The 24,384-nt window shown below is 44.1% G+C and overlaps 1 protein-coding gene across 2 annotated transcripts in view; it reads right to left on the bottom strand.

The window, feature by feature from the left end:
- Nucleotides 1-24,384, bottom strand: part of LOC147709103 (nucleoporin NUP35-like) — an 89,722-nt gene that overhangs the window by 21,774 nt on the left and 43,564 nt on the right. Inside the window, exons 3-5 of one of the 2 annotated variants that reach the window (XM_086927710.1) lie at nt 21,134-21,261; nt 15,022-15,082; nt 10,618-10,759 (exon numbers count right to left, since the gene is read on the bottom strand). In XM_086927710.1, coding sequence (XP_086783836.1) covers nt 10,618-10,759; nt 15,022-15,082; nt 21,134-21,261 — 331 coding nt within the window. The remainder of the gene's footprint in view (nt 1-10,617; nt 10,760-15,021; nt 15,083-21,133; nt 21,262-24,384) is intronic. The other variant, XM_086927709.1, reaches the window with a different exon arrangement.

Genomic DNA, 24,384 nt, shown 5'->3' with positions numbered 1-24,384 from the left:
TTTCCAAGAGAGGAACTTCAAGTCCGCCTTGTGCACAGGCTCAAACGGAGGTTTCATGAGTTGAGCCAGGACAAGATTGAGCTGCCAAACTGGTGGAGGAGGTCGAACTGGAGGGTACATCCGGAACAAACCCTTCAAGAACTGATTAACGATCCGAGAGGACCATAAGGAAGGGCCTGTAGAAGTACACCGAAACCTTGAAATGGCTGCAAGATTGACTTTCACAGACGAATGTGCCAACCCAGATTTAGCCAATGATAGTATATATGGCAAGAGTTGGTGAGGCAGAGATTTGTAAAGATGGGGACCTTGTCTTTGACACCATAAAGGCAGAACCTTCTCCATTTTGCCTTGTAAGTCTTCTTTGTGCTCGAGCCTGTGACAAAACGTCTCGACATTCCTGGGAAAGATTTAGACGACAGAACTCTGTGTTCAGGGGCCACGCTGTCAAGTGGAGCGATTTCGGATCCAGATGGTAAACCTGCCCCCGATTCCTGGACAACAGGGACGGAATTGATTGTAAGCGAATTGGAGGAGCCTGGGAGAGCCGCAGGAGCTCTGTGTACCAAAATTGCCGGGGCCACACTGGTGCAATGAGAATCATCTTGCACGGTTCGGCCTTAATTTTCTTGAATACTCGAGGAATGAGGGGAATTGGAGGAAAAGCGTAAAAGAATGCGCTGTACCAGGCCATCGAAAGGGCGTCCCCCAGGGACCCCTGATGGTGAACCTTGCTTGCGTAAAACCGGCATTTGGCGTTCACTGAAGAGGCAAATAGGTCGATGGTAGGTGTCCCCCAAACCGAGAACACCCTCTCCAGAATGGATGGATTCAATTCCCATTCGTGCGTCACCTCAGTCTGTCTACTCAGTGCGTCCGCCTTGACATTGAGCGAGTCTGCCAGGTGTTCGGCTCTCAGACTGATGTTGTGAAGGATCGCATAATCCCAGATTCTCTGAGCTTCTGTGGATAGAGTTTGCGACCTCGTTCCCCCTTGCTTGTTGACGTAGTGCATGGCCGTCGCATTGTCCATCCGGACCAGCACTGAATGATTGCGAACTCTGGGAAGGAAAGCCTGCAAATGGCCAAATTGATATGGCACTGGCGCTGATCCGGGCTCCAGTGTCCGCTGACTTGAAGTTCGCGGAGCACCGCACCCCAGCCTTCCAAATAGGCATCCGTGGTTATGATGAGGGGGATGGAGAAATTCTGAACGTCAGACCTTGTGCGATATTTTCTTGTACCAGCCACCATTCGCATGCCTTTCTTATTGCTGAAGTCACCAACACCTTGTCGTTGAATTAATGGTATGCAGGATGACATCGACCCTAAAAGGGGCTTGTATTGACAGGCATTTCTTGTGGAACAGCTGGCGAGCTGATACGATCAACTTCCGTTGACGGTCCTCCGAAGGACGAGCCGTGCACTGTGTGGTGTCCAAGATGGCCCCCAAAAATCGTGTGGTTTTGGAGGGTTGCAGAACTGACTTGCATCTGTTTAATTGAAGGCCTAGGTGTCTGAACAACTGAATGCAAGTCGAAACAGCCTGAGAGGTTTCCTCGAATGATGGAGCCTTGACTAGCCAGTCGTCCAAGTAAGGGAACACCTCCAGTGAATGTGTCCTTAGAAAAGCTGCCACTTGTGCCAACACCTTGGTGAACACCCGAGGTGCAGACCGAAGGCCAAACGGAAGCACCTTGAATTGGAACTGGCTCTTGCCCACTGTGAACCGCAGATATTGTCTGAGCTGGGTGTATCAGAATGTGGAAATACGCATCTTCTAAACCCAGGGAAGCCAAGTAGTCGCCTGGGTTCAAAAGAGGAAGAATTTCCTGGAGAGTGACCATCCTGAAAGAGTTTGATGAAATAAGTGTTGAGCTCTCGTAGGTCTAGAATGGGGCGCCAAGTCTGTCTTCCGCACCAGGAAGAACCTGGAATAAAAACCCATGCTCTCTGAGAAAGAGGTACCGGTTCTATTGCCCCCTTGAGGAACAATTGATGGGCTTCTAGATGGAGCAGTCCCAGATGTTTTGTGCGGATGGCGCCCGGAGCTCTTGTTGGAGGAAGATCTTGGAATTCTAACGTATGGCCACTCTGTACAATATTCAGGACCCACTGGTCCGATGTTATACACCTCCAGCTGTTCAGACAAAAAGATATCCTGCCCCCACCGATGTGACTGGGAGGGAAGGAACAGCAGGTAGAGCCAGGAGGCCGCTAATGCCGCTTGGCGCGTCACGCCCTTGACGGTTCTGACGCCCTCGCGGAGTTTGGCGAGAGTAAGACTCAGATTGTCCCTGCCGTTGATTGGAGTACTGGGTCTTATAAGACTGGGACGATTGTGAAGAATATCTCTGCTGGGCGTTGCCTCTATACGAAGAGAAACCCCTGCCATGAACGCCTTTAAATGGGACCTTACGGTAGTTGAGAGATCCCAGTGACTTCGCCGTGTCGGTATCTTTCTTTATATTCTGCAGGGCATCATCAACATGCTTACCGAAAAGCATTTCTCCATCAAATGGGAGGTCCAGGATCTTATTTTGGACCTCTTGACGAAACCAGGTGGCTCTCAACCAGCCCTGGTGACGTAGCACTGCTGACCCAGCTAAGGCCCGAAAAGCAGTGGAAGCGATATCCATCGCACAGTCTATAACCTCGGAGGAGGATTTTTCTCCCTCCATCAGCACTCTTGGCCTCATCCCTTGTCGCGTCTGGCAATTGTTCCACAAACAGTGCCATGTCACACCACATCTGGCGATCGTATCTGCCTAGAATGGCGAGAGAATTCGCTGCTCTAACCAGCACGCTGGCCGTGGAAGAAAACCTTTTCCCCACGTCTACCATCCTTGTCTGGAGGCGTAGTCAAAGGTGTCGTTGAATTTTTTGACTTACTTTGGGCGGCCTGAGAGATGACCGAATCAAGCTTCGGCGGACCAAGAAGACAAGCTGGACTGCCTTCCGGAGCTTTATACTTTTTTTCCAGTCTGGGAAGCACCAGAATCACAGTGGCTGGATTCTGCATGATCTTCATGCCTTCCTCCCACACAAGTTCGATTATCGGAATGGACTGGACAGATCTCCTGTATTGCTCCTTGAAGTCATAGAGGAAGCATTCAGACTCCTCTCTCGTAACCGGCAGTCCAAACCTCTTTGCCGCCCTCTCCATCAGGTGATGGAACCCTCCTATGTCCACAGGAGGGGATATAGATGTATCACGACCAGTGGCGTCTGGGTCTTATAGCCCACTGTCACCCTGATCCAGATCTGGGTCCTGCAATGGATCGACTTGAACAGTATCATCGTCAGAAGAGGTATCCTGCTAGACAGGACTGGTTGGTTCTGGATCCGGTGTTCGAGATCGGACCAGAGGTATAACCTGAGGTGGGAGGTGGGACACCACCTGCGAAGGAGGCGGACCAGAAACTGACTGAGCTTGTGGCAACCCCTGAGGAGGAGGTTGCGCAGACTGTGCTGAAGGTTCCGAAGGAAACCTGTTTCTATAGTCCTGCAACATCAGCTGAAGATCAGAGAGCAGAGAGGCGGGCATGGCCACCATGTCCTGTCCGAAACCAGTGGGACGTCGCTCTTGTGAAACATAGTCCACCTGTTGGTCTCCTGCATGCTCGAAATATTCCTCTGTGTCAGTGTCCTGCAGTTTTACATGCAAGTCTGAGGGACTGTAGGAGTCTCCATAATGGCCTAATTCATCCTCCTCTTCCTCCGACTCATCATCCAGGAGCATATTCGGTGGATGAGACGACACTCGCCGTGGAGACGTCATTTCCGGCGTAATTTTCATCCTCTTCAGTGGAAAATGCATCTTTTGACCAGTTGACGGTCTCGTCGTCTGAGCAGTCGTCGACGGTATAGCCGTCGTAGTCGACGAAGTCTTGGTAGTCGACGGTATGATCGTCGACGGTTTCGTAGACGAACTAGTCGTCAGAACCATCAGCGTCGACGCCGAAGTTGGCGTGGTCGTAGTTTTTGCCGTCGACAGCACCTTACCGGAGCTCATCGTAGCCGACGTGGAAGAAGCAGTCGTCGACGAACCTGGAACCTTGAATGACGATGAAGACGTTGACGTGGAGATCGCTACAGACGACGAGCCCGTCGACGGAGCCAAGGAAACAGCTGGAACTTTCACAGAAGTAACAGTCGTCGACGTACCTGACGTTTTCGGCGTCGACGGATGCTGTTTTTTTCTCCGGACGGGTTCCAGGAGTGACAGAAGAGTGCTTGTCACCGGCCTTCTCTTTTTTGGACGGAGGAGAAGTAATGGAAACCTCTTTTCTGTCCTTGGAGGCTGTAGCCAATCCAGTAGCCTGTCCCTGCCTTTCCTTTTCACTTCCGTGAGGAGATTTAAGGGGACCAGCCCTCTCAGACCCATCCGAGATCTTGTGAGGGGCCTTAAGAGGGGGCTCAACTGAAGAAGAAGAACCAGGGGGAGACCTACCCCTCTTCCTGGACTTATGAGAGGACGCCAGAGATTTTGAATCCTCTTCCTCTGATGAAAGCACCTCCTTCCGAGCCTTCATCTTTTCAAGCGAGGTCAAAAGTTGACCCTCTCTGTCACGGAGAGTCTTGGTAGTGAAGGTTCTACAGATTTTGCAGTCTGTGGCCTTGTGGTCCGGGTATAAGCAATAAATACAGTTGCCATGCTTATCCTCCACAAAAAGTTGTTTTTCCCCACAAGAGGCACAGGACCTGAACAGGGCCTTCCTCCTGGTCAGACATCTTGATAGCAGTTGAAAAAAATTTGAAGAAGTAATCCAAAATCCAATAAGATAGTAGAAAAGAAACTAGCACAACGTGCGGTAGAAAAATCTGAGGCTCTGAGCTCTCTCAGGAAGGTTCTAGAGGGTGAGGCTGCTCTGATTGGTCCTGGCAAAAGTTTGGTTTCTTTTACACAAAGAGTGATAGGATACAAAATGAGATGAGGCCTAGGCCTGTTTTTCTCTTTTGTTTCTATGGTTTTTATACTACCGAGGCTCCCATTCCGACGACGGGGAATGATACAAAGCATGGGAATCTATGAAAGTTCCAATACTGGGGCAAATGATTATACCCTCAAACCTACTCGTGCGTTGAGAATGAAGGTGCAGATAAAGGTTTCAAATTGTATCTAGAATGTGAACTCAACTTGTCTGTTGGAGATGGTGATGGTTGCAGCCCTCAGTTCACCCATGTTTATTCAGTAAATGCTGCAGAAGAAAGTTGCCTTAAGGACAACCCAATTCATTGAAAGAAGGAAGTTGAGATTGAACTCCGTAACCTCATTCAAAAAGGTTTGCAATTTAGCCCTGCCAAACCAATTAAAAACAGAAGAGCACAGTTAGATGAATGTACGTTAATTGCCTCTTGTTTCTGGCCATCAGGTTACAAGAAAATGTGGATTAGCAACTAACAAGATCAATGAAGAAAGTCTTTACACTATGAATACATCTGTAAACAACCCAGATATAGTGCATCTTTCCCTGACTAAGTATTGACCCAAGTGGGAGCATTAAGCCTCATACATGAAAGGAGGCGCAAGATCAGATTGGACTCTTTGCGTGGGTCTAAACATATTGGCACTGTAAAATAAGGGTGAATTGAGCAGTAAAATCTCAAATCAGAACCCTGTAATATATTATAACTCTACCCCAGTACCCTACCATTAACGAATCCTTTTTGGCATACTGCGAGGTATTTGAATCTTTTTCTATTTTCATCTTGATCCCTGCATTATCCAGTAGGAGATTATCCAAGTACTTCTACCTTCTTTTTGGTTGAGTCCGCCCTGGTAGTATCAACCTACCAGGGTGTGGACAGGTGCAGATGATGAAGTGAGTGAGGCGTCTACTCTAATATCTTTGGATACCCCTGTGGGACAGCTGAAAAGTGCCCTCATTGGATGCCCAATTGAACAGGAAGACACCACAGGATATTTAATTTTTTGTGACCAACCCACGCCATCGATTTATCTTAGTAAGATTCTGCCTGAATCTCATTCCTTGTATGTTTTCTTTCCCAGGTGGTATTTACTCTATAGCAGATCTTACATCCTGTCCATGTGATGGCTCTTCTCAAATTTACGCATCCTTTTTTTCAGTACATTTTATAAGACTCACCGCAAAAGATTTGGCCACTTATGCGTAAATATAATTTTACGCAGTGTCATCCGGCCTTGCATTTTTTACAATCATTACCTAATGAATTAGTATGTTTTACGGTGGTCTCATACCTGCTCCTTTCATGGAAGACTAGGCGGCTGGACCATTTCCTCCTATGAATTATATCTGGTTTTAAATACTTCCGTCTTAAACAAATCATTGTTCCATTTGAATTATGAAAGCTGTATTCTCGGAATGTACATTTTATACTTTTTTTTTGTACTTTTATGATCTTCATAATGTGAAGTATTGAATAAAGTGATTCGACTGGGCGCTGTCCCTTTTCGCCAGTTTCTTGGCCCGGTTGCTTGTATGCGAGATACCACTTTTTCAAGCATGCCATCTGTTGTGGAAGGCAAGTAAGGAGCATGCAAATTGATATGAATACATGTTTAAAGTTGCTACGTGTCTGCAGATCGAACTCAGACTTAATAGCTAGGATGCAACTCACAGATGGACAAGTTAACAAATTAACAAAGAGAAGAGCCTAACCAAGTGTCTACTCTTGACTCCACAAGCCTGTGTCAAGTCCTGAAAATATTTGGCTGATCAATCATTCAACAAACATCACATTAGAGTATGAAAGGAGTCTTCAAAATGTAACAAAACGTGTATTTCTTTTACACGTGGAAGTGTTTCTCCTCTTGTACATCAGATTTTTAAAAACATTTAAAGTGAGTTTTTCAACATGAACTGAACCATTCCCGCGCCGCACAGACAATGCCAAACTATAGAAGGTAGTGTTGAAAAGGGAAGGAAGGAGACTAGCTTTACTGCAAGTTTCACACCGTGTTTCCGGGCCACCAAATTAATGTCATTGTGCCTCAGGATCATAAAAAGGACTTACAAAATGAAGGTCCTTTTGTCCTAATCCAGCTGTTCTGCATTTAAATTAACATTCTGGAAATCAAATAATCTCTGCCCTGGTTAGGAAAAAACCTTGCTTGACGCCCAGTAGATATTTGGTCACACATCGATTATTGCTGCAGTACAGAAGGTAACAAAGTCTAGCTTCCGCTCCCTTAACCACCTCCACCCCAATCATGCCAAAGTGGTGAGGTAATCTAGCGTAAGTAAGCTATGCCAATAAATGTAAATAATATGTAAATAAGTGCAAAGCCAATAGGTCCTGCTTACGAAAGCACTGTCAAACCAGACCTAAAAATCCATGTAGGTTAATGAAACATAAATGTTCTAGTTTTCTAAGACACTTTATTAGCGTTAAAAAGTAATGTGTGTGCCCCTGTCCAACTTCAGGCAGCTGGATAAATAAACCAAATGGTCACAGCTGCTTGGAGGACAAGCAGTTTTGTTGTGGAAGCAAAACAACTTTGGCTAATCAAAGCAAATACTCCTGGCTCCAAACATGAGGGTGGAGCCGAAGCCCCTCTACTGGTGATTCTGACATTGTCTGGTTACAGCTGCACTGTCAAGCCAGACCTAAAATGCACTAGTCAGGCCCCTCTATCTCCACAGGGAAACTACTTGTAGCAGGAGGGACAGCTTTTCTTTCACACAGAAAACAATCCTTACAGCACCAGCATGGGCGGATTTCCTTCACACAATAGAGATTGTGCTTCTAGGCTCTGTAAACTAACATTTAGATGGCTCCAGTCGTTAGGCTGCGCAAGTGTCAACATGTGTGCTCTAACCTTCACGCAAAAGCTTCCCAATTCTTTGTATATGGGAGCCGGAGTGGCTTGAACACTTTGAATAGTTTTGCTACGATTGGTGGTCAACCTGCCCTCATTTGACCTGATCAACCTGCTTGAACCCCACAACGCCAGCTGTCCCCATCCTTGTCCTGCCTCAGCTACGCTTGTCACCTACCAGTACCCTAAAGGGCAAAAACAGTATGTGGTTATTTCGCACATGTGGTTGAGTCAGTGGTCTCACTGGTAGTTTGGTACTCTTTTGTAACATGCACACACCACTGTTCTCTTGTAACACAGTTTGCTACCTCTCTCATTTTGTTTGCTTTTGATACTTGCACAAGTGCCACCATTGCCTACGAAACGTTTGTTCTTGTGCCTGAGTGTCTAGCATATATTGCAGTATATTACCTCTAATTGTACTTTGTTTTCTCTTGTAACCTGCACACTTGTCACTCTTGCCTCCTGTAATGCACTGTTTGCTACCTCATGTATTTTGTTTGCTCACAATTGTCACTTTTACCTCATTTAACTGAACGTCTGCTTTTGTAATTTGTTCACTTGTAATTTTCTGTTCCTATTGTGAAGCGCTCAGACGCCTTCGGGTAAAGTCCGTGCTATATGAAAAAGCAAATAAAATAATAAAATAACCTCTCGGGCCTGCCACACTGTGAAATGTCCAAGACCCAGCACACTGAAAGGCAGTGTTTGTTGGGCCATGATGCTTATTGCTGCAGGGATGCCAGTCTGAAGGAGAGGGGCACACCAACATCAACGGCTGTTTGAATTTTGATTTAAGTTTAGAAAGCGTCTCCTCACACGCTGGCCTGCTCTGCTAGAAACAGGAGAAAGAGGCACAGAGGGCCACAGAAGCCACATGAAAGCTCGGCGGCTCAAGAAGAGCGTGGGCCGAGCCAGGCTCAAGCCTTCAGTGACTCGCCCACCTCTACTAACTAGGAATCCCGAACCTTAATCAATGTAGTCCGAAACAAACATGAACAGAGCAGATATGAAAACCTGGGAGGCTTGTTGGTTCTTACTTTGTGTATGGTTTAGTGTCTTAAGTTGATTATGTTTCAAATCTTCTTGAAGAGAATTCACGATGTGACTCAAATACTTAATATCACGGAATGGACAATGTTGCATTCCTGTAGTTCGCTACAAAACCAAATTTGGCTTCCTGATTTGGATGGACTACCAGGGGTTAGGATATGTCATTTCCTTTACTTGAAGGTGTTCCATCTGCTTCCCTTGTAATATAGGACACAAAGAAAAATTGAAGAATTTGTAGAAATCGAGGATCTCCAACTAAGTCCTTTGTAGGACTCAACAGTGATGTTCAGTCGGTGGTATGTATTCCACCGACGTGCTTATGACGGAGTGTGACATAATTGTGTCTTATCCTCCACCACGAGGAATGTCTCTTGTGTCAGACATTGGTGGGATAATTTCTATTTAAAAAAGTTAAAAAATTGCCTACTGTCCCAAAATACATTTTTTGAATTTATTTGAAGAGTACTTTGGATAGAGGTAAGGTAAAAAAGGTACACAATTATTTTAGGGAAATATCAAGGTATCCCATACATCTATGTAATAAAAAACATTAGGTCAACATGTTTCAGCTATACTTGCGCCTTTCTGTGTCATTGGCTTTCGTCACAACTTTTTTAGGGATTTCGGATTCCCTCAAGGATCAGACGGGATACTTTCCAGGATTATGTGGATTCTCTCTTATTTAGAAATTCTTGTTGACATCTTTGTCCTTGCCTTTCATGGCGACTGTTAAGCTTCCAAACGTTAGGGTAATGAATGTCGGTTTCCCGTATTTCAGGTTTTCGGTTGCGCTGTATGGGGTCCTTCCTGATCGGTTATTTACTAGACATGACAGCTGTTGAGATGTGGCTAAGCAGAACGGTTAAAGCAGCCAATGGTTCTTGTAGCTACAACAGCCCCAAACGTGGTCAAGAGTGAAATGGAGAGGGTATTTGCGCTGTCAAATGATCAACTGTAACACCAAAATACAAAAAGAACCCCCCCCCCCCAAAAAAAAGAATTGCCTTATCTTTGGAGAGCCTTGACCCGAATAAACGTTCTCATTAGTTTCCCTCCTAAATAACTTACAGGAAGTGCAATCCTATGCTTCTTAGTCATTTGGCAAGAAACAGACAAACTGTGAACCTCTCTCTCACATTTATGAGGAAGCCATGCATTGATGGAGATCCATTAAACAGAGGTTTTACTTTCAGGAAGATGGTTTCACAAATACATTGGTCATGACAAGAAGGGCTAGAAACAATAGTTATGGCCCTAATTAGTGGTACTATAGAGAACACTATGGTGAGAGAAAAAGAGCACTACGTTTTATTTTAATCATTCTATTTCTGTCACCATTTAAAGAAGCCAACAATAATAATCTACTTCGAACAATCTTTCATTTACAAATACACCACTGCAACAGAAGTTTAACCATTTAACTAAGCTTACTACTCTGCTGCATTGAAAAATGATAAAAATTGCATTCAGACAGCCTGGGCCTTCACAAATAGTCAAAGAAAAATGATGTGATGTTATGAATGGAAAAAACATTTCATAGTACTACCTAAGTTTATGGGTGCTGCTTGCAAGGAGACTAACTGGTCCATTTACTTTTAAACAGAATGAAATTATTAAACAGCGATTGCACTTAAATGAATAATTTCCTGACGCCACCAAGCACAGACCATTGTGATTTTCCATGTAGAGGTGAGCTTTTCTAAAACAAGGACAGTGGAACCAGCAAAAACATTCACTGAAAACATTTGCCAAGAACCTACCCAAATATTGTCACCCATGTGTCATCTAGCTGGTCATCTGAAGTCAGCGCGTCACCTTGACTATAAAAAGGATCAAGCTGAGCAGGAGACAGCGTCGTCTTTCTAGTTTGTCCAATGTTTGCAGGGCTGAATACGCTACTGCCTGTTTGAGTAAATGGATACAAATTCAGGAGATTCACAAATAGAGTTGCAGGCTAATACAACCATGTTTAAAAAAACAGTTTCTTATAATGCAGATCAAACAGACAGTATCGAGACACCCAAAAAAATCCAACTGGAAGCGGAGTGCCTTTGTATATAACCTAAGTGCAGTCATCTACCTCATGGTGCCAATAACCATGGCAAGCTAATTTTAGAAGTGTTAAAATGTATTAAATTGAGTTAGAAACTTACCTGTAAATAAAGACAGACCAGACCAGACATTCTTTATCAGCTCCCTCGTTTTTCTGTTCTCTCATTGAAGAATATTAAAACTTGGTCTAAGGTTTGGGAAAGCTTGCCCGTGGCAACATTTTGACCATTGTTTAGGTGGTATACTAGTCACCACCACACAGTAGCAATGCACTGAACAAAAGTAACAGCTCAACCACAGCTGTTCAGGACATATTCTGGACCTGTGACAGAACAGAAGAGGAATGGGCCTGCTGTCTAACCTGTATGGAGACATGAAGCGCTAGACCTGCTCCCACTTGTACTCAGGACCAAGGCCAACTGCAAAGGTCAGTTGGCTGGCATCCTGTGCGGCTACAGAGACATAAGCGGAGAGGCCTTTTATCTACAATTCCCAGCTGACCAGTGGCAACTCAAACGTGGACTGGACTTAGTTGTGGCCTTTTTTCTGGAGTGACCAGTGGAGCACATACAAGTGGTACTGCACTGGACAATGTGGACTTTTTCTGCCGGACTGTTACCTGGTGCTTAAGTGCTGTCCCGGCGATCATCAGAAGTAAATAAGTCTGAAATGTTGGGACTTACAAGATCTCTGGTGCTTTAGCAGGAATTCACAGCAAAAGAGTTGAATTTCTGATGGATTTAGTCAGACACAGGATTGCACCACTGGAAGATTTTGAGCTCCAAAAAACAGACCAAGTCCAAAAGGTAGAAATTGCGACCAGGCGAGGGTGAAAAAAGTATCCACCACACGAGAGCACTTTTGCATCCATGATATTTGAATTTTTCCACTCTGAGCTTTTAACGCTCGAACTGCTTCAGGGTGACCTGATGCAAAACTAAACGGATTGAAAAAGTCAGATGCGGCCTTCAACCTTGCTCACACTGGATGATTTCTACTTCCAAAAAACAACTGAAGTCATCAGAAAGTAACAAAGTGACTGGTACGACCCACTTGGTGTATCTGCTGGTTAGAACCGGAGTCTCTAGTAAGAAGAGGTTTGCACCTTGTTCAAGTAGGGTCCCACAATCCTAGTCAGGGTAAGTGCAGTACACACTAAAGGTTTACCTGTGCTCATCCTCTGGTAGCTTGGCTCAGAGCAGTCAGGTTGAACTAAAGAGGCAATGTGTAAAGTATTTGTGAACACACACACTATAATACAGTGAAAACACTACAAAAGTACTCTACACCAGTTTAGAAAAATAGCCAACATTAAATGGATTAACACAAGACCAGAAACGACAAAAATCCAACATAGTCAAAACAAAATATAAATCTTTTATAGACTGGTTTCTTCCAGTTTAGCACAGCGACCTTACTTCCAAGGGCCCCAAGAACTGGATTTGACACCAGATGGTAAAATAGAGCTTGCAGCAGAAAAGCTCTTGCGCTTTACGTGAAGTCTTTGATGGCCCTGAGACTTCCAACAGGGGGCAATCTCAACAAAACTACTTGGAGAACCTTAGAAAGCAATATGGAGAGCAAAGCCCAGTCCTCTCATCCCCAAAACAGAAGCAGCATACCAAAGCAAGCAGCAAAGTGGCAGTTCCTTCTGGCAGCACAACAGCTCTTCTCCTTGGTAGAATGCGCTCAGTTGAGTGTTAAGAGTATATGTTGTGAAGAGTTCGAGTACTAATACCCATTTTAGCCTTTGAAATAGGGAGACTTCACAGAAAGGTCTTGGTGGTGCACAAGACCCTGCTCTTCCTGACCATGGCTCCGGACATATTACAGGGAAGTATGCACTCCTTTGTGTGGGAACAGGCACAGCCCTATTCAGGTACAAGTGCCTACTCCTCACACCATTCTAGCTCGAAGACTCATGTTGCTTGAACATGAAATACCTTGATAAAAAGAGGTATTTGGCAAAACAGGAAGAGTCAGTTTAATTAAAAATGGGAGTGTGCGTACCACTCTAGCAATGCGTGCTTTATTGGGGCCAATCTCGCCGGATCGTTGGGGTATCCCTGCGCCTATCTGTGGGATTGATCTTAAAATTTCCTGTTCCTGCGTTTGTCTACCGGCTATGTGTCGCCCTACCTGTGACATGTCAATCAGTGACCTCAGGTCTAGGTATCAGAGCCCACCTGACTATGTATTTCTGAGCTGGGGTTGACGTGAAGTTTACAACGGGCAAATTCATTAATAAAGATGTGATCTCGTTTTTATACATAAATATATTGTTTTTTATATTGACATCGACTTTCTCAATATTAAACACCCATCAGCTTGGTGATGGGCCATCCGGATATGCATGGCACACCTCAGCTCTTTGCGTGCAACTATCTGGAGTGCATTCACAAAGCCCAACTGTCATCTAGCCCAAACGTGTATTCTAGGGATAGGCAGAGGCACAAAACGGTTAAACTTTCTAAAAGAAGCAATTTCAGACCTAACTTCATTAAAAGGTGCGTTTTTATCTTGTTTGTCCACAGACACCAAACTCCAATTTTCTATCTGTTCCCAATTAGACAATACACTTGTAAATGTAAATGTATTGCGACTTATATAGCACACGTATCACCCGAAGGCATCAAGGCGCTTGCCTTGGGAACCTTTCCTGGCTTTTTCCCTGTGAGATAACCCCTACTGGGCATCCCCAAGGTGAAAGCCAGGCATCCCGCAGCGGGTGGGCCGCCGTAGTGGAGGTTAAGCAAGCTATTGCCCAGAGTTGCAGCGTGGGACCCCATGATTAGAGTAGGCACCGAGGCGAGAATTATCGAGTCCGTGGACATTTTTGGGCTCAGGACCCTGCCACGTCGGGGATTGAACCCTGGTCCCGGGCCAGACCTCTGCATCAGGGTCTGCCGCTCTAATCAGTGAGCCACACTCCTCCACTTGCACTCCTCCACTTGCAGAGTGTTGCAAGGCAGCTTCAATGCTAACCTTTGCAGTGGTGAAAAACGAATTTAGCAGTTCTTCACTACCATGACATACAAAACTTAAGAGCACATGTCCTACATTTTAAATACACTGCATATTGCCCCGGTAGCAGGTTTAAAGGGCTGCTCATGTGGGTGGCACAATCCATGCTGCAGGCCCACTAGTAGCATCTGATTTACAGACTCTGGGCGCGCACAGTACTAGGGGCTTATTAATAAATCAAATATGCCAATCATGCGTAAAACCAGAAGCCAAGACATTTTAAACAGTGCATATGCACTTTATCACTGGTCAGCAGCATTAAAGTGCCCAGCAAAAAGGAAAATCAGTACACAGTCAAAAACAGGAGGCCAGAAGCAGAAAGACCGGAAACCACACCAAAAGATGCAGGTCCAACTGCTCAATCATAGTCAGTCGGAAGTTGCACCCATGTCCTGATCAACCTCAAACACTCATATCAGACGGGTACTCTGATTTGTCTTTATATCTTAAAATTTGTATCTACAAGTCCCCCTTATTGGATTTTTGTCATTTTGGTTTAATTTCTTAATCACATTTTACACATTTTTATAAAGTGATGAGGATTTTCATTGTGTTGCGGTTTGACTGTTTTAGTGGTGCTAAATAGTGAACACATTTTCGTAAGTTAAGCCGGTCTCCTATATACCAAAACTGGAAGGGGTTGAGCCCAGGTTTAAATTAATTTTAAAAACTGTTTGACCCGACAGGCTTTTGGGACTTACTAATTGGACAGGACTCACAAGCTCCCAAACTAATAACCCATTTTCCTACACCCACTAACACATTATTGTGGGTAAGTAGTCATTCGGGCATGGAACTGGGAAGGGGGTTTCTCAAACGATGCAATTTCTCTGGCAGGTTAGATGCCCTATAAACATCTCTCCTACGAATGTGTAGTGGCCAAAAGAAGGGGGGGGGGGGGGGGGGGGGAGAAAGAGGCAAGTACCTGTCAGTTTTCTCTGTAAAAAAAAGGTGGTTATAACCGTAAGGCGGGGGCAAGAGAACCGCCAACTGGAATACACCCCCCCCCCCCACCAAAAGAAGTGACAATCAACAGTTTCAGACTTAAATGCATTTAGAGAACTGTACACAAGTTAAGGGGGACCTACCTGTCCCAGGTGTAGATGGTATAGTGCCGGATAATGGAGTATGCATGAAGGAAAAACTGGGCTAAAATAAAATGAAACATTGTCAAGTAGTATGAACTTCAATTGCCCAGATCAAAGTATTAACAGCTGCATAATTAGAACATGTAGTGCTGTATTTCTCATGTGGAAAAGTGCCTAGGGCAATGTGTACAAAACCAAAATGCAGATAATGCCCAAAGTCATGTCTCAGGTCCTGCAAACCCACTGGGAAGGACCTTTCTCCATCAGCCCAGGGCTAGTAAGAAATGTTTATGAGGAAACAAATGTGACAGATTAACGTCAATGAGATGGTGTCTGTAGTTGAGCAATTCAAGAAACAAGCTACCAAGTCCATTGCATCATTGACATCTAGGGACATACTGGGACTTGGCAACCTTCCAAAAGTTTAGTCCTATTCAGGTACCTTGGTATGCCCATTGGGTAAACATGTTGGTGTCCCAGCTCACTTGAAAGATATTGGAACAACAAGGGAGCAGGCACTCCTATCTTACGAGCAAGATTGTTATTAATGGCAGTGAGCTAGCACTAGACAACTTTAAGTCAGCTATCAAATATAAATGTTTATATATTTTGTTCGAATTGAATCCAAAGCAGACAAAATGGGTGACCATTTAGGAGATGAATTGAAATGCTGCTAGCATTGCCTAGGCATGCGTAAAAGTATGTTAGGACCTGGGCAGCATTAGCGTTTTTTCAGATGGCTCAGGATAGAGTTTAGAAAGCAAAAGAGATCTATTGAATATATTGAAAATCTGTCTATTCTATGTGGTCACCCAAGACTTTAAGCCTTTTGCTGGCCCCTATTTTTGCTGTTTTTTTTTTTTAAATCGGTGTACTTCACCCCTGCTTAGCAGGAATAAAGTGCCCGTGCTACCCCTTTCAACATGGTTAAACTGGCACATTTAATTTTCCGGTAAGTCTCTAGTATACGGTGTAGAAAGTGCACACGGGGATTGGAAGTTAAATGCCACTTGTGGAACGCAGCACCTATTGTGTCATTCACTACAGAGGTGGTGCAAACATGGCTACAGGCCTACCATGTGAAGCTGACTGCAGCAGAGGAAAACCTGCTATCTGGCAAGTGAAGATAATATTTAACTCACAATGGGTTAAGTGAAACCTATTTAGACCTTGTAATGCACAAGGCAAGGGTGTATGGTAACTAAAAGTGGGACAGGTAGACAATAAATACCATGTCCCTACAGTGAGAAGGCCCAAAATGCCATTTTAAACGTAGCAGGCCTAGCTGTCGAACGTAGAAAATCAGAGTACAAATTAAAATACTAAATCTCAGGAATGGGATCGGCTAATAAATGAAATCACAATTTAATAAATATTAAGGTATTTACATTTCAAAAGGATACCTTTTCCAGGTCTTAAAGCCTTGGAGGCTAACCTGCATTAACTCTCCAGCAACTCCTAAACTATGCTCAGTACGTTAAGAGGACGTGAACTCATTTAAGCTCAAGGGAATATGCAGGGTGGGGTCTGTGAGCATTCCTTTCATACCTCAGTCAAATCATGCCAGACAGGCCTGTTTAGCCACATTGAACACTCAAGCGTGCTTGAAAGGGCGAGAACAGACGCCAGCACATTTCTCGATTATCCCCTTCTCTGGGTGCTTAAGCACCCTGCTTTTATCCTACCAGACAGCCACTGGACATGTAGGTACAGCGCCTAGCTAAAACTGTATTTAAGTTTTAGATGTGGGAGGACACTACTGAGTATCACAGTGCACTCCCCTACATCACCCAAATCCCTTAGAATTCAAGCTTAGCGTGGTCAAAGACTTTCGCTATCTTCAAAATGCTCCAGAGCCAAGGGGGCCTACTGGAAAAAAGTCCCCCGATCAGCAGTTTCACAGCAACAGATTTTAAGTTCACGTTAGTCCCCCTGAAAGGCTGTAGCATGTCTGAAAAAAGTAATCAATTTCTTTTCTTCTTCCAAGCAGGACCCTCAAAAGCTCCAGGGCCTTAGATGGACCACCCTGCAGCGGGCACCTGACTGGCAGTTGCATGGTGGCGGCTACAAATTCAGATTTTCCCTCAGCTTCAAGAAAAGTGAAGAAGCCACTCTTTAGATTTGGACTTTGAAAGTTTTATTTTAACTTTTTAACTTCCTAGACTTTTACCCATTAGTCCACCTGGTATATCCAACCAAGACTCCCTTGCAGTCTGCCTCAAATTGCGCCTCGTTCCAGTCTACAGCAACCATTGAATACTACTGGCCCTTTGTGTTTTGGCACTATTTTTACTTAAATCTTTAAAAATTTATATCGCTGATTCTCCTTATTTGATTTTGTTGTTTTAGTGTCATTTTGTTATTAACTTTTACTTTATTTTTCAAATTCGGTTTGGAATTTTTTATGGCCTGATGTTTTGACATTATTGCTGTTCTGCAAAATACTTTACACGTTGTTCTAAGTTAGGTGGTTCAGTTCTGTGCCTTTGCTACTAGAGGGTTGAGCTCAGGCTAATTTAGTGACTGAGGTTTACTCTGACAAGTTTACTATTTCATGAGGTGGGCCGTCACCCACCGCAAATAATAATCCAATTTACTACAGTATCAGAATCCCATCAACTACTTAATTCCGTACATGAAGCTCTGGTGTAGTTAATGGTCTCAATACAATGGATTGTTGCAAAGTGTGATTAAGGGGTTCAAACATTTAGGTAGTAGTCCATATACCGGAAAGTGGAGCAATCCGATTTAAGGATTCTAAGCTAATCACTACCTCCTTCTATAGCAAATTGCAAATGTTTAATATAAACTATGTATAAATCAAAGGCACAGTACTTTACAGCACTATTAATTGGCATGTTCTTCGGCCTCCTGCAATCTCCTGATTTCCGTGAACCTGTCGCCACAAGATTCTGCTCACACATACTCTATAATGTGGCAGTTTTGCACTTAGTACTTGATCAAGTTATGTTCATGGATGACTGGGTTAATATCACAATGTGCTCGGTGTGTGACTAGATGATAGTTTGAGAATAGAGGAGCATACAAAGGGTAACCCCAGAAGAAAAGACCAGAGAAGATATTAAGCATTCAGAAATCAGACGCCAGGAGTTAGATGCTTGCAAAGAGCGCAGAAACATTCACAAATTAGGAGCCAAGAGGAGACCTACAACAAGTAGACAAACGGAGAGCAGAAAGACAACAGGAACACTAGACACCAGGGAATGAAAACTACGCTGACAGAAGCAAACACTGTGTGGCCAGGCAGATATTTAGAGCAGACATCAGAGGGCGAAAACAAGCATAAAGAGCTGCAGGCTCAAAGCTTAAGACACGCACACACCGAGTAGGCAAGGACATCAAATGGTTAGGTCCTGGTGAGCAGATCAGGAGCATGAACAATGAGCAGGGGAATACCCCCAGAATTAATTTTAGGAGCAGGCATCAGGGGGCGAGACAGAGAACAGGTAAAAACGCAAAACTGCAAGGCACGATAACAAAGGAGCATGAAGCACATGCTCACAGGAAACTCAGGAGGATGAGGTAGTTGTAAAGACAAAAGGAACAAATTATGTTGCAGAAATAACAAGCAGATGCAGCGAAATACATGGACATTGTTAGAGCAGACCCGTTTACCTGCTTGCTGTTGCACTCACATCAGAGTGAGAGACTAGAAGAAAGAGCAACAGAAATCAGGCAGTGAGATGCATGCAAACAAAGAATGAGCAAACACGAAGGGTTGACAAATGCTCAGGGGACAAAAATCAAACTTTAGACAGTAAGAGACCTGCAATAAGAGCAGAAGTTGGAGATGGGGCACAAACAGAAAGGAGAAGCAAAAATCAAGTGTTGAGAGGTGCACAGAAGCAGACACCAAAGGGTGGGGTGCGACACTCGCAGTTGGCTGGCATCTAAAGAGGTTAGTGACAAAGAGGGCTAAGGGAAACATGTATGTAACCATGGCCAAACAAGAAAGAAATGTAGTTAGTGGTAAACAAAAGAAGGGCTAAGAACGAGGTGAAAGTGAACACTGTAGAACTAGCTACTCCAACGGCCACCACGGTACTCTGAGATTTTGAATTCGAACATCTGCCGGCTGACAAGGATTTGTTGAATGTCAAATGAAGTGCTGACCCGAGTTGGACAGGTGAAATGTTCTTGAATACGGTCCGCTTTGATCTGAAATGGAGTGTCTGCTTTTCAAGGGCAGCGACTTGAGGCAGCCTGTCAGCCATCTGCCAGTTACTGGTGCTGCAAAAAGGCTGACATAGCCTGGCTGAAACAGTCAATCATAGGTCAAGAGATTGACTTTAGCACTTCTGTTCTTCAAGATACATCAACCTGTCTGGACCTATTTCAGTTTGTCCACAAAATCAACAGCTTTAGAAAGACCTGCTGCAGGGAAGCCTTCCTCGCTCAGCTGACGCATCTCCTGCTCCAAGTCCTGTTCAATACACATCTGCTCCTTAAAAAAAATAATTGCACCGGAATTAACTTTCAGCCTAATACTGGTTGGGTCAAATTACAAACTCTGGTCACTTGCTCTGAAAGCTGAGGGAAGCACAAATGACAACATTAGCAATGCTGTGCTCTACTGTGTGCCTTATGAGGCAGCCGGATGAAAAGCAGGAGATTTGAAGAATTTAACATCCATCCATGTATATGGAAAACTGGTAATGAAGTCCATGGATTCCGACACAAAACAATCCATGGAGGAGTGGCACATGGGCCAAAAAGGGGAGGGAGATGCTTATATCACCCTGTTCAACACTGCAAAGGCAGAACTTTTTGAAGAGGAGCGAAGTGAGTGAAGGGAGCAGTACTGCTGTACCTTCTGAAGAGACACACTGGATAGTAGGAAACGGCTGTGTGGGGGTCACATGAAGCTGGTAATAACCTGTGCATCTGTTTACGCACAAAAAATCCCATCACATGAGGCATACAAAGAACAACTAAGCGCATTCACTTGGACAGCAATGACGTCCAGAGATACAAAGTAAGGCTTCAACGCAACTCACTATTAGGAGCACCAATTGTCGGAAGTCTCCATGGAAGCCCATGTCCAGGGGCGGGAGGCCAGGGAGCTCCAGAGGGTCGCTAGTCTCTCCACACCAGCTCCATGAAGGGCCAGTGTGCAATATGCAAAGTGGGTGCGCTCTGCTAGGAACTCATTTGCCTAGGTCATGCCCCTTGCTGATGCAGCAATGCGGTTAATGCCAGTAAACCGTTGTCACTCATATCTATCACCCAAAAGATAGAACTGCTGTCTTGTGGGCTAATCTAAAACGTTCGAATGATACTGGCAACCAGCTTAATGGTTGAACTGGTCGCATGTCTGTATTATGTACGCTAGCTGTGAGCTGTTCCAAAGTGTAAAAGACCCTTCTAAACAATGAATTTAGGGGACTTTCCCACACCTCCTGGGTGCGTGTAGTTTGAATTTTTAAATCATTGAACAGTAGTGTTCAATACAGCTAAATATGTATTTGATGGCAGACCTTCACATAAGCGGTCTGTACATAACAGGATAGAGATATTATATATATATATATATATATATATATATATATATATATATATATATATATATATATATATATATATATATATATATATATATATACACACATATACGCACACAGACACATATTCATACACATACACACACCCCTCCATCCTTGGACTACTCTGAATATGCATTGGAGGAATATAGCAGAAGGATCAGGCCACTGAAGGCAAAAAGAATGTAGTGAGCACATATTGAATCCATTAAACAAAAACAGATTCGGTCTCAGGTGCGGCACAAGTGAGTAGGGTCTGAAACGAAGAAACTATCTTTGCCTACTTTGGTCTGCGTGTGGCCGACTAAAATTAGAAGCTTCTTGGATCGAGGGTGCAAGGTGATAAATGCTGAGAAAGAACCCATGCAAGACATATCAGATGACCAGGGGCAATAGGAGATGTTCGTTAAAAAAAAGGTCAATTTTTGACAATGTCCTGAAAGTACCACCAGCCTAGGGCTGCTTAAATATGAAAAAAGTCACTTTATAATACCTAGCTCCTCACTTTATTATGTAATTGTATCAGTCACGAAAAGAAGTGAACACATTACCTGCTTCCGGGAACTCAAAGGTGTTGCTCCAAGTCCTGGACTGGTTATATCATCATAAATACTTCGTACTGGTGGTGCGCCACTTTTATCTTTATGACTAGGAACAACTGGCTGTGGAGGACTGCCCCCTACAACACAATGTAACACGTTTAATAAAACAATAGAGAACACATCCACTAACATATTACTGAAAAATTCATAGCCAGCGTCCCCAAACTTCTCTATTAACAAACTGCTTCTGATCAAACAAATTATCCTGTGCTACTAACAAATCGTAATCCTTTTTATATCAGTGTCCGTATTCGATGAGATTGCAATGGTGACCGCTCCATGTATCAGGCAGGGTTACCCGCAGTAATATCAATAAACACTTAATATGAAGTGCCTCCACACGACTAATGAAATGGCCATAGCAGAAAGTGTCCTCTTGCACAAAAGAAATTACAGCAATAGATCCTCCTCAGCTTAGTTTGAATCATCAGTAAGTTCAATCATCTTTAAATTTGTATTGGAAATGCAGCCATTCTGCCTTCAAACATCAGTTTATGAAAATGCACAGGTTTGCTGTCAAATATGCTTTCTATTTTGGGAACACAAACAAAGTCGCACAGAAAAACATACTTTCTGGGGGGAAAAACATTAATTCCCTCAAAATACATGTTTATTTTTATTAAGTATATGGGTCCTCAAAAATCAGCTCATCGTTCCCATCAAATACATCATGTCAGGCATGCGCAGAGTGGCCACCACGGTGTTAATGCCACTATTAGCCCATGAATATTGACAACGTTCCAAGGATGGCTGCCATTTATATGCAACATCAAAGAGGACCACAGTGTTTCAAGAATGTCTATCATACCAGAGTAGCCATTATAGCAGGAAAGGTCACAAATGTGTCAGATAAATTAGTTAATAGTGGGGGCAACATACACTTCTTGTAAGCAGCACCATCGAGGATTGCTTCCAGGAAGGGACACTTGCAGGGAGAGACAGCTGACACAAAAAGATAAAATATGTACCTTGAACATACATACAAAAACATGCATGCACAATATAAACACACCCTGCCACGGGACAACATCAATCAGGATAAAGCTGTTCCCGATTTCCAATCTCTAGTCAGGGCTTACTTTCCTCCTGGACTACTCATGGACAGCCTTTGGTAATGTTGCTGGCCTCAAAAGATTTCACAGTGGGAGTTCACGTGGGACCCTGCATTAGCTTCGGCTAGCTAACACTTCAATGGTCTGGAGATGAGCATTGCTGCGTTCAACGTGCCTCAGAATGATGTAATGTAATGGGGAGCTACCAGCAGCTCTGGAGCCACCTGTTGAAGGCTCTCGACATGAAGCTACCAGCGAGACACTTGTTCCACCAACAGTCTTCTGTTCGTAATACAAGATGCAATTAATCACTTCCGGAGGGTGCATCCTTTATAGTAAAGTTTTTCCCTATCCCAAATCTTGACCTTCACGTTTCAGGTGAACAACATTGCTTTTAAAATTGGACAAATATATTGATGCCACATCTACTCTTCTTACATATACGTAATTGTTTACCTAGTAAAACACTGGTCTCCCTTGTACTGTGTCCTAAAAGGTAACATCCAAAGAAGACACTAAAAGCACCTTCTTGGCATCATCGTACTGCTTGGTTACCACACACGATAAGACTCATGTAAAATGCTGCAGAATAAAATGGCCCTTTCTTAAATAGGAGTGGCAATACCTGCCCCATCAAGAAGGCATCAAAAGAACAAGAGTCCTAGTGGCCTGATCATAGATGGTCCCAATAGACTATAAAAACTGAAAAATACTGAGCACAAATTAAGAGTAGGTTGAAGAGAGGCTGTGGGATTTATCAGATTACAGTTCCTTCCCCCGATGATGGGAACTATTTTCCAAGCCTCTGCTCCACCCGGCCAATTTCAGTCACTTCAAATTTGTCTGGCAACGCTCACCTTCAAAAAGAGTTCTAGAAAGAGAAGAATGTGAACACTGCTTTTCAGAAGTAAGCCCTCACCTGACCTGGCGTTGTATTTTTCTCATCTTAGGCAATAACTGGCCCCACAGAAAATAATTACTTTAAAAACGGCACACCATTTCTCAAAACTTCACACATTTGACAGCGAGAATGAGAGATTGGTTTCCTTCTGCAGCAGATCTGATTTCTGATCATCAAAATGTGGCAACAAAAAGGGTTTCCGTATATGGATACGTAAATATATAAGAACGCGCAGTGGCAGGGGTGCTCTGCTTACTTCAGAGCTTGGGCAGCAGTTGGGAAGGACTTGGTCAGTATCAGCTGCCAGAGGAGGTTTGCTAGTTAGTGGCATAACGAAGCAAGACTAAAACAAAATTAAAAAAAATATGGAGAGGCCCCCTCCTCAAGCCCCGGGATCCCGTACCCTGGGGGCCCTATCCTCCCGAGCCTCTTAAAAGACCCAAAAGTTCAATTTAGGAGAGGCAGGGCCACATGCCCTGGTTAGTGGCCTCAGGACTTGATCTGTGTCCTGGAGACCCTATCCAGGACACTGCTGTTCCCTGCCCACAGTCTACCAGGAATGAAGAGAACTCCCGCTCGGGAAAAGGGGGAGGAGAGTGGTGGATGCTGGGGAGAATGGGTTTCAAGCAGAGAAATGCTGCTCCTTACTGGTGGGACAGAGTAAGAGCCAGCTCTCACCAGCACCACAATGGGTGCTGGCTGAGAAGTCGGCAGAGGGCACTGGAGTTTCCCCTGTAGCTCCAACGGTTTGAGCTTTTGTGGATGCTCTGGGTGGCAACAAGGGCCGCTGGGGCATCCCCACAGATGCTCCGTTGTGAGTGCACCAGGGAACTCATAATAAATATATATCAACAAAATGTAAACAATGATAAATGACATGCAGGAGCAGCTCATTTATCATTCACTGCTCCTCCAATGAGCGCCCCTATAATGGCTTAAGTTTTTTTTGATTAGGTTTGTTCTTTCTGATGGGTACGTCCTTGTTGATGGCGGCAGCCAAGCAGATCTCACTATGAAATCTATCAGCCCCTCGGATCCTCTGCAGCGTGATATTTATAAGGTTTTTGTGCATTAATTACTCAAACTACTGAACAGATTTATATCAAATCCAAAACAAGCCCTCTTTCTTGACCAAGATCTAGGTTTCTGCCAAATTTGGTATAAATCCGTTCAGCTGTCTGAGCTCTAACTGTATTTAAAGTTCCTATGGAAAAATTAATAGGGAAAACTAGTTTTGGGACCTCCGT

This window comes from Lissotriton vulgaris, chromosome 6 (genome assembly GCF_964263255.1).
Source record: "Lissotriton vulgaris chromosome 6, aLisVul1.2, whole genome shotgun sequence".
In the NCBI taxonomy this organism is placed as follows: domain Eukaryota; kingdom Metazoa; phylum Chordata; class Amphibia; order Caudata; family Salamandridae; genus Lissotriton; species Lissotriton vulgaris.
Note: the sequence above shows the minus strand (reverse complement) of the source record. Positions and strands in the feature narration are given on the sequence as shown.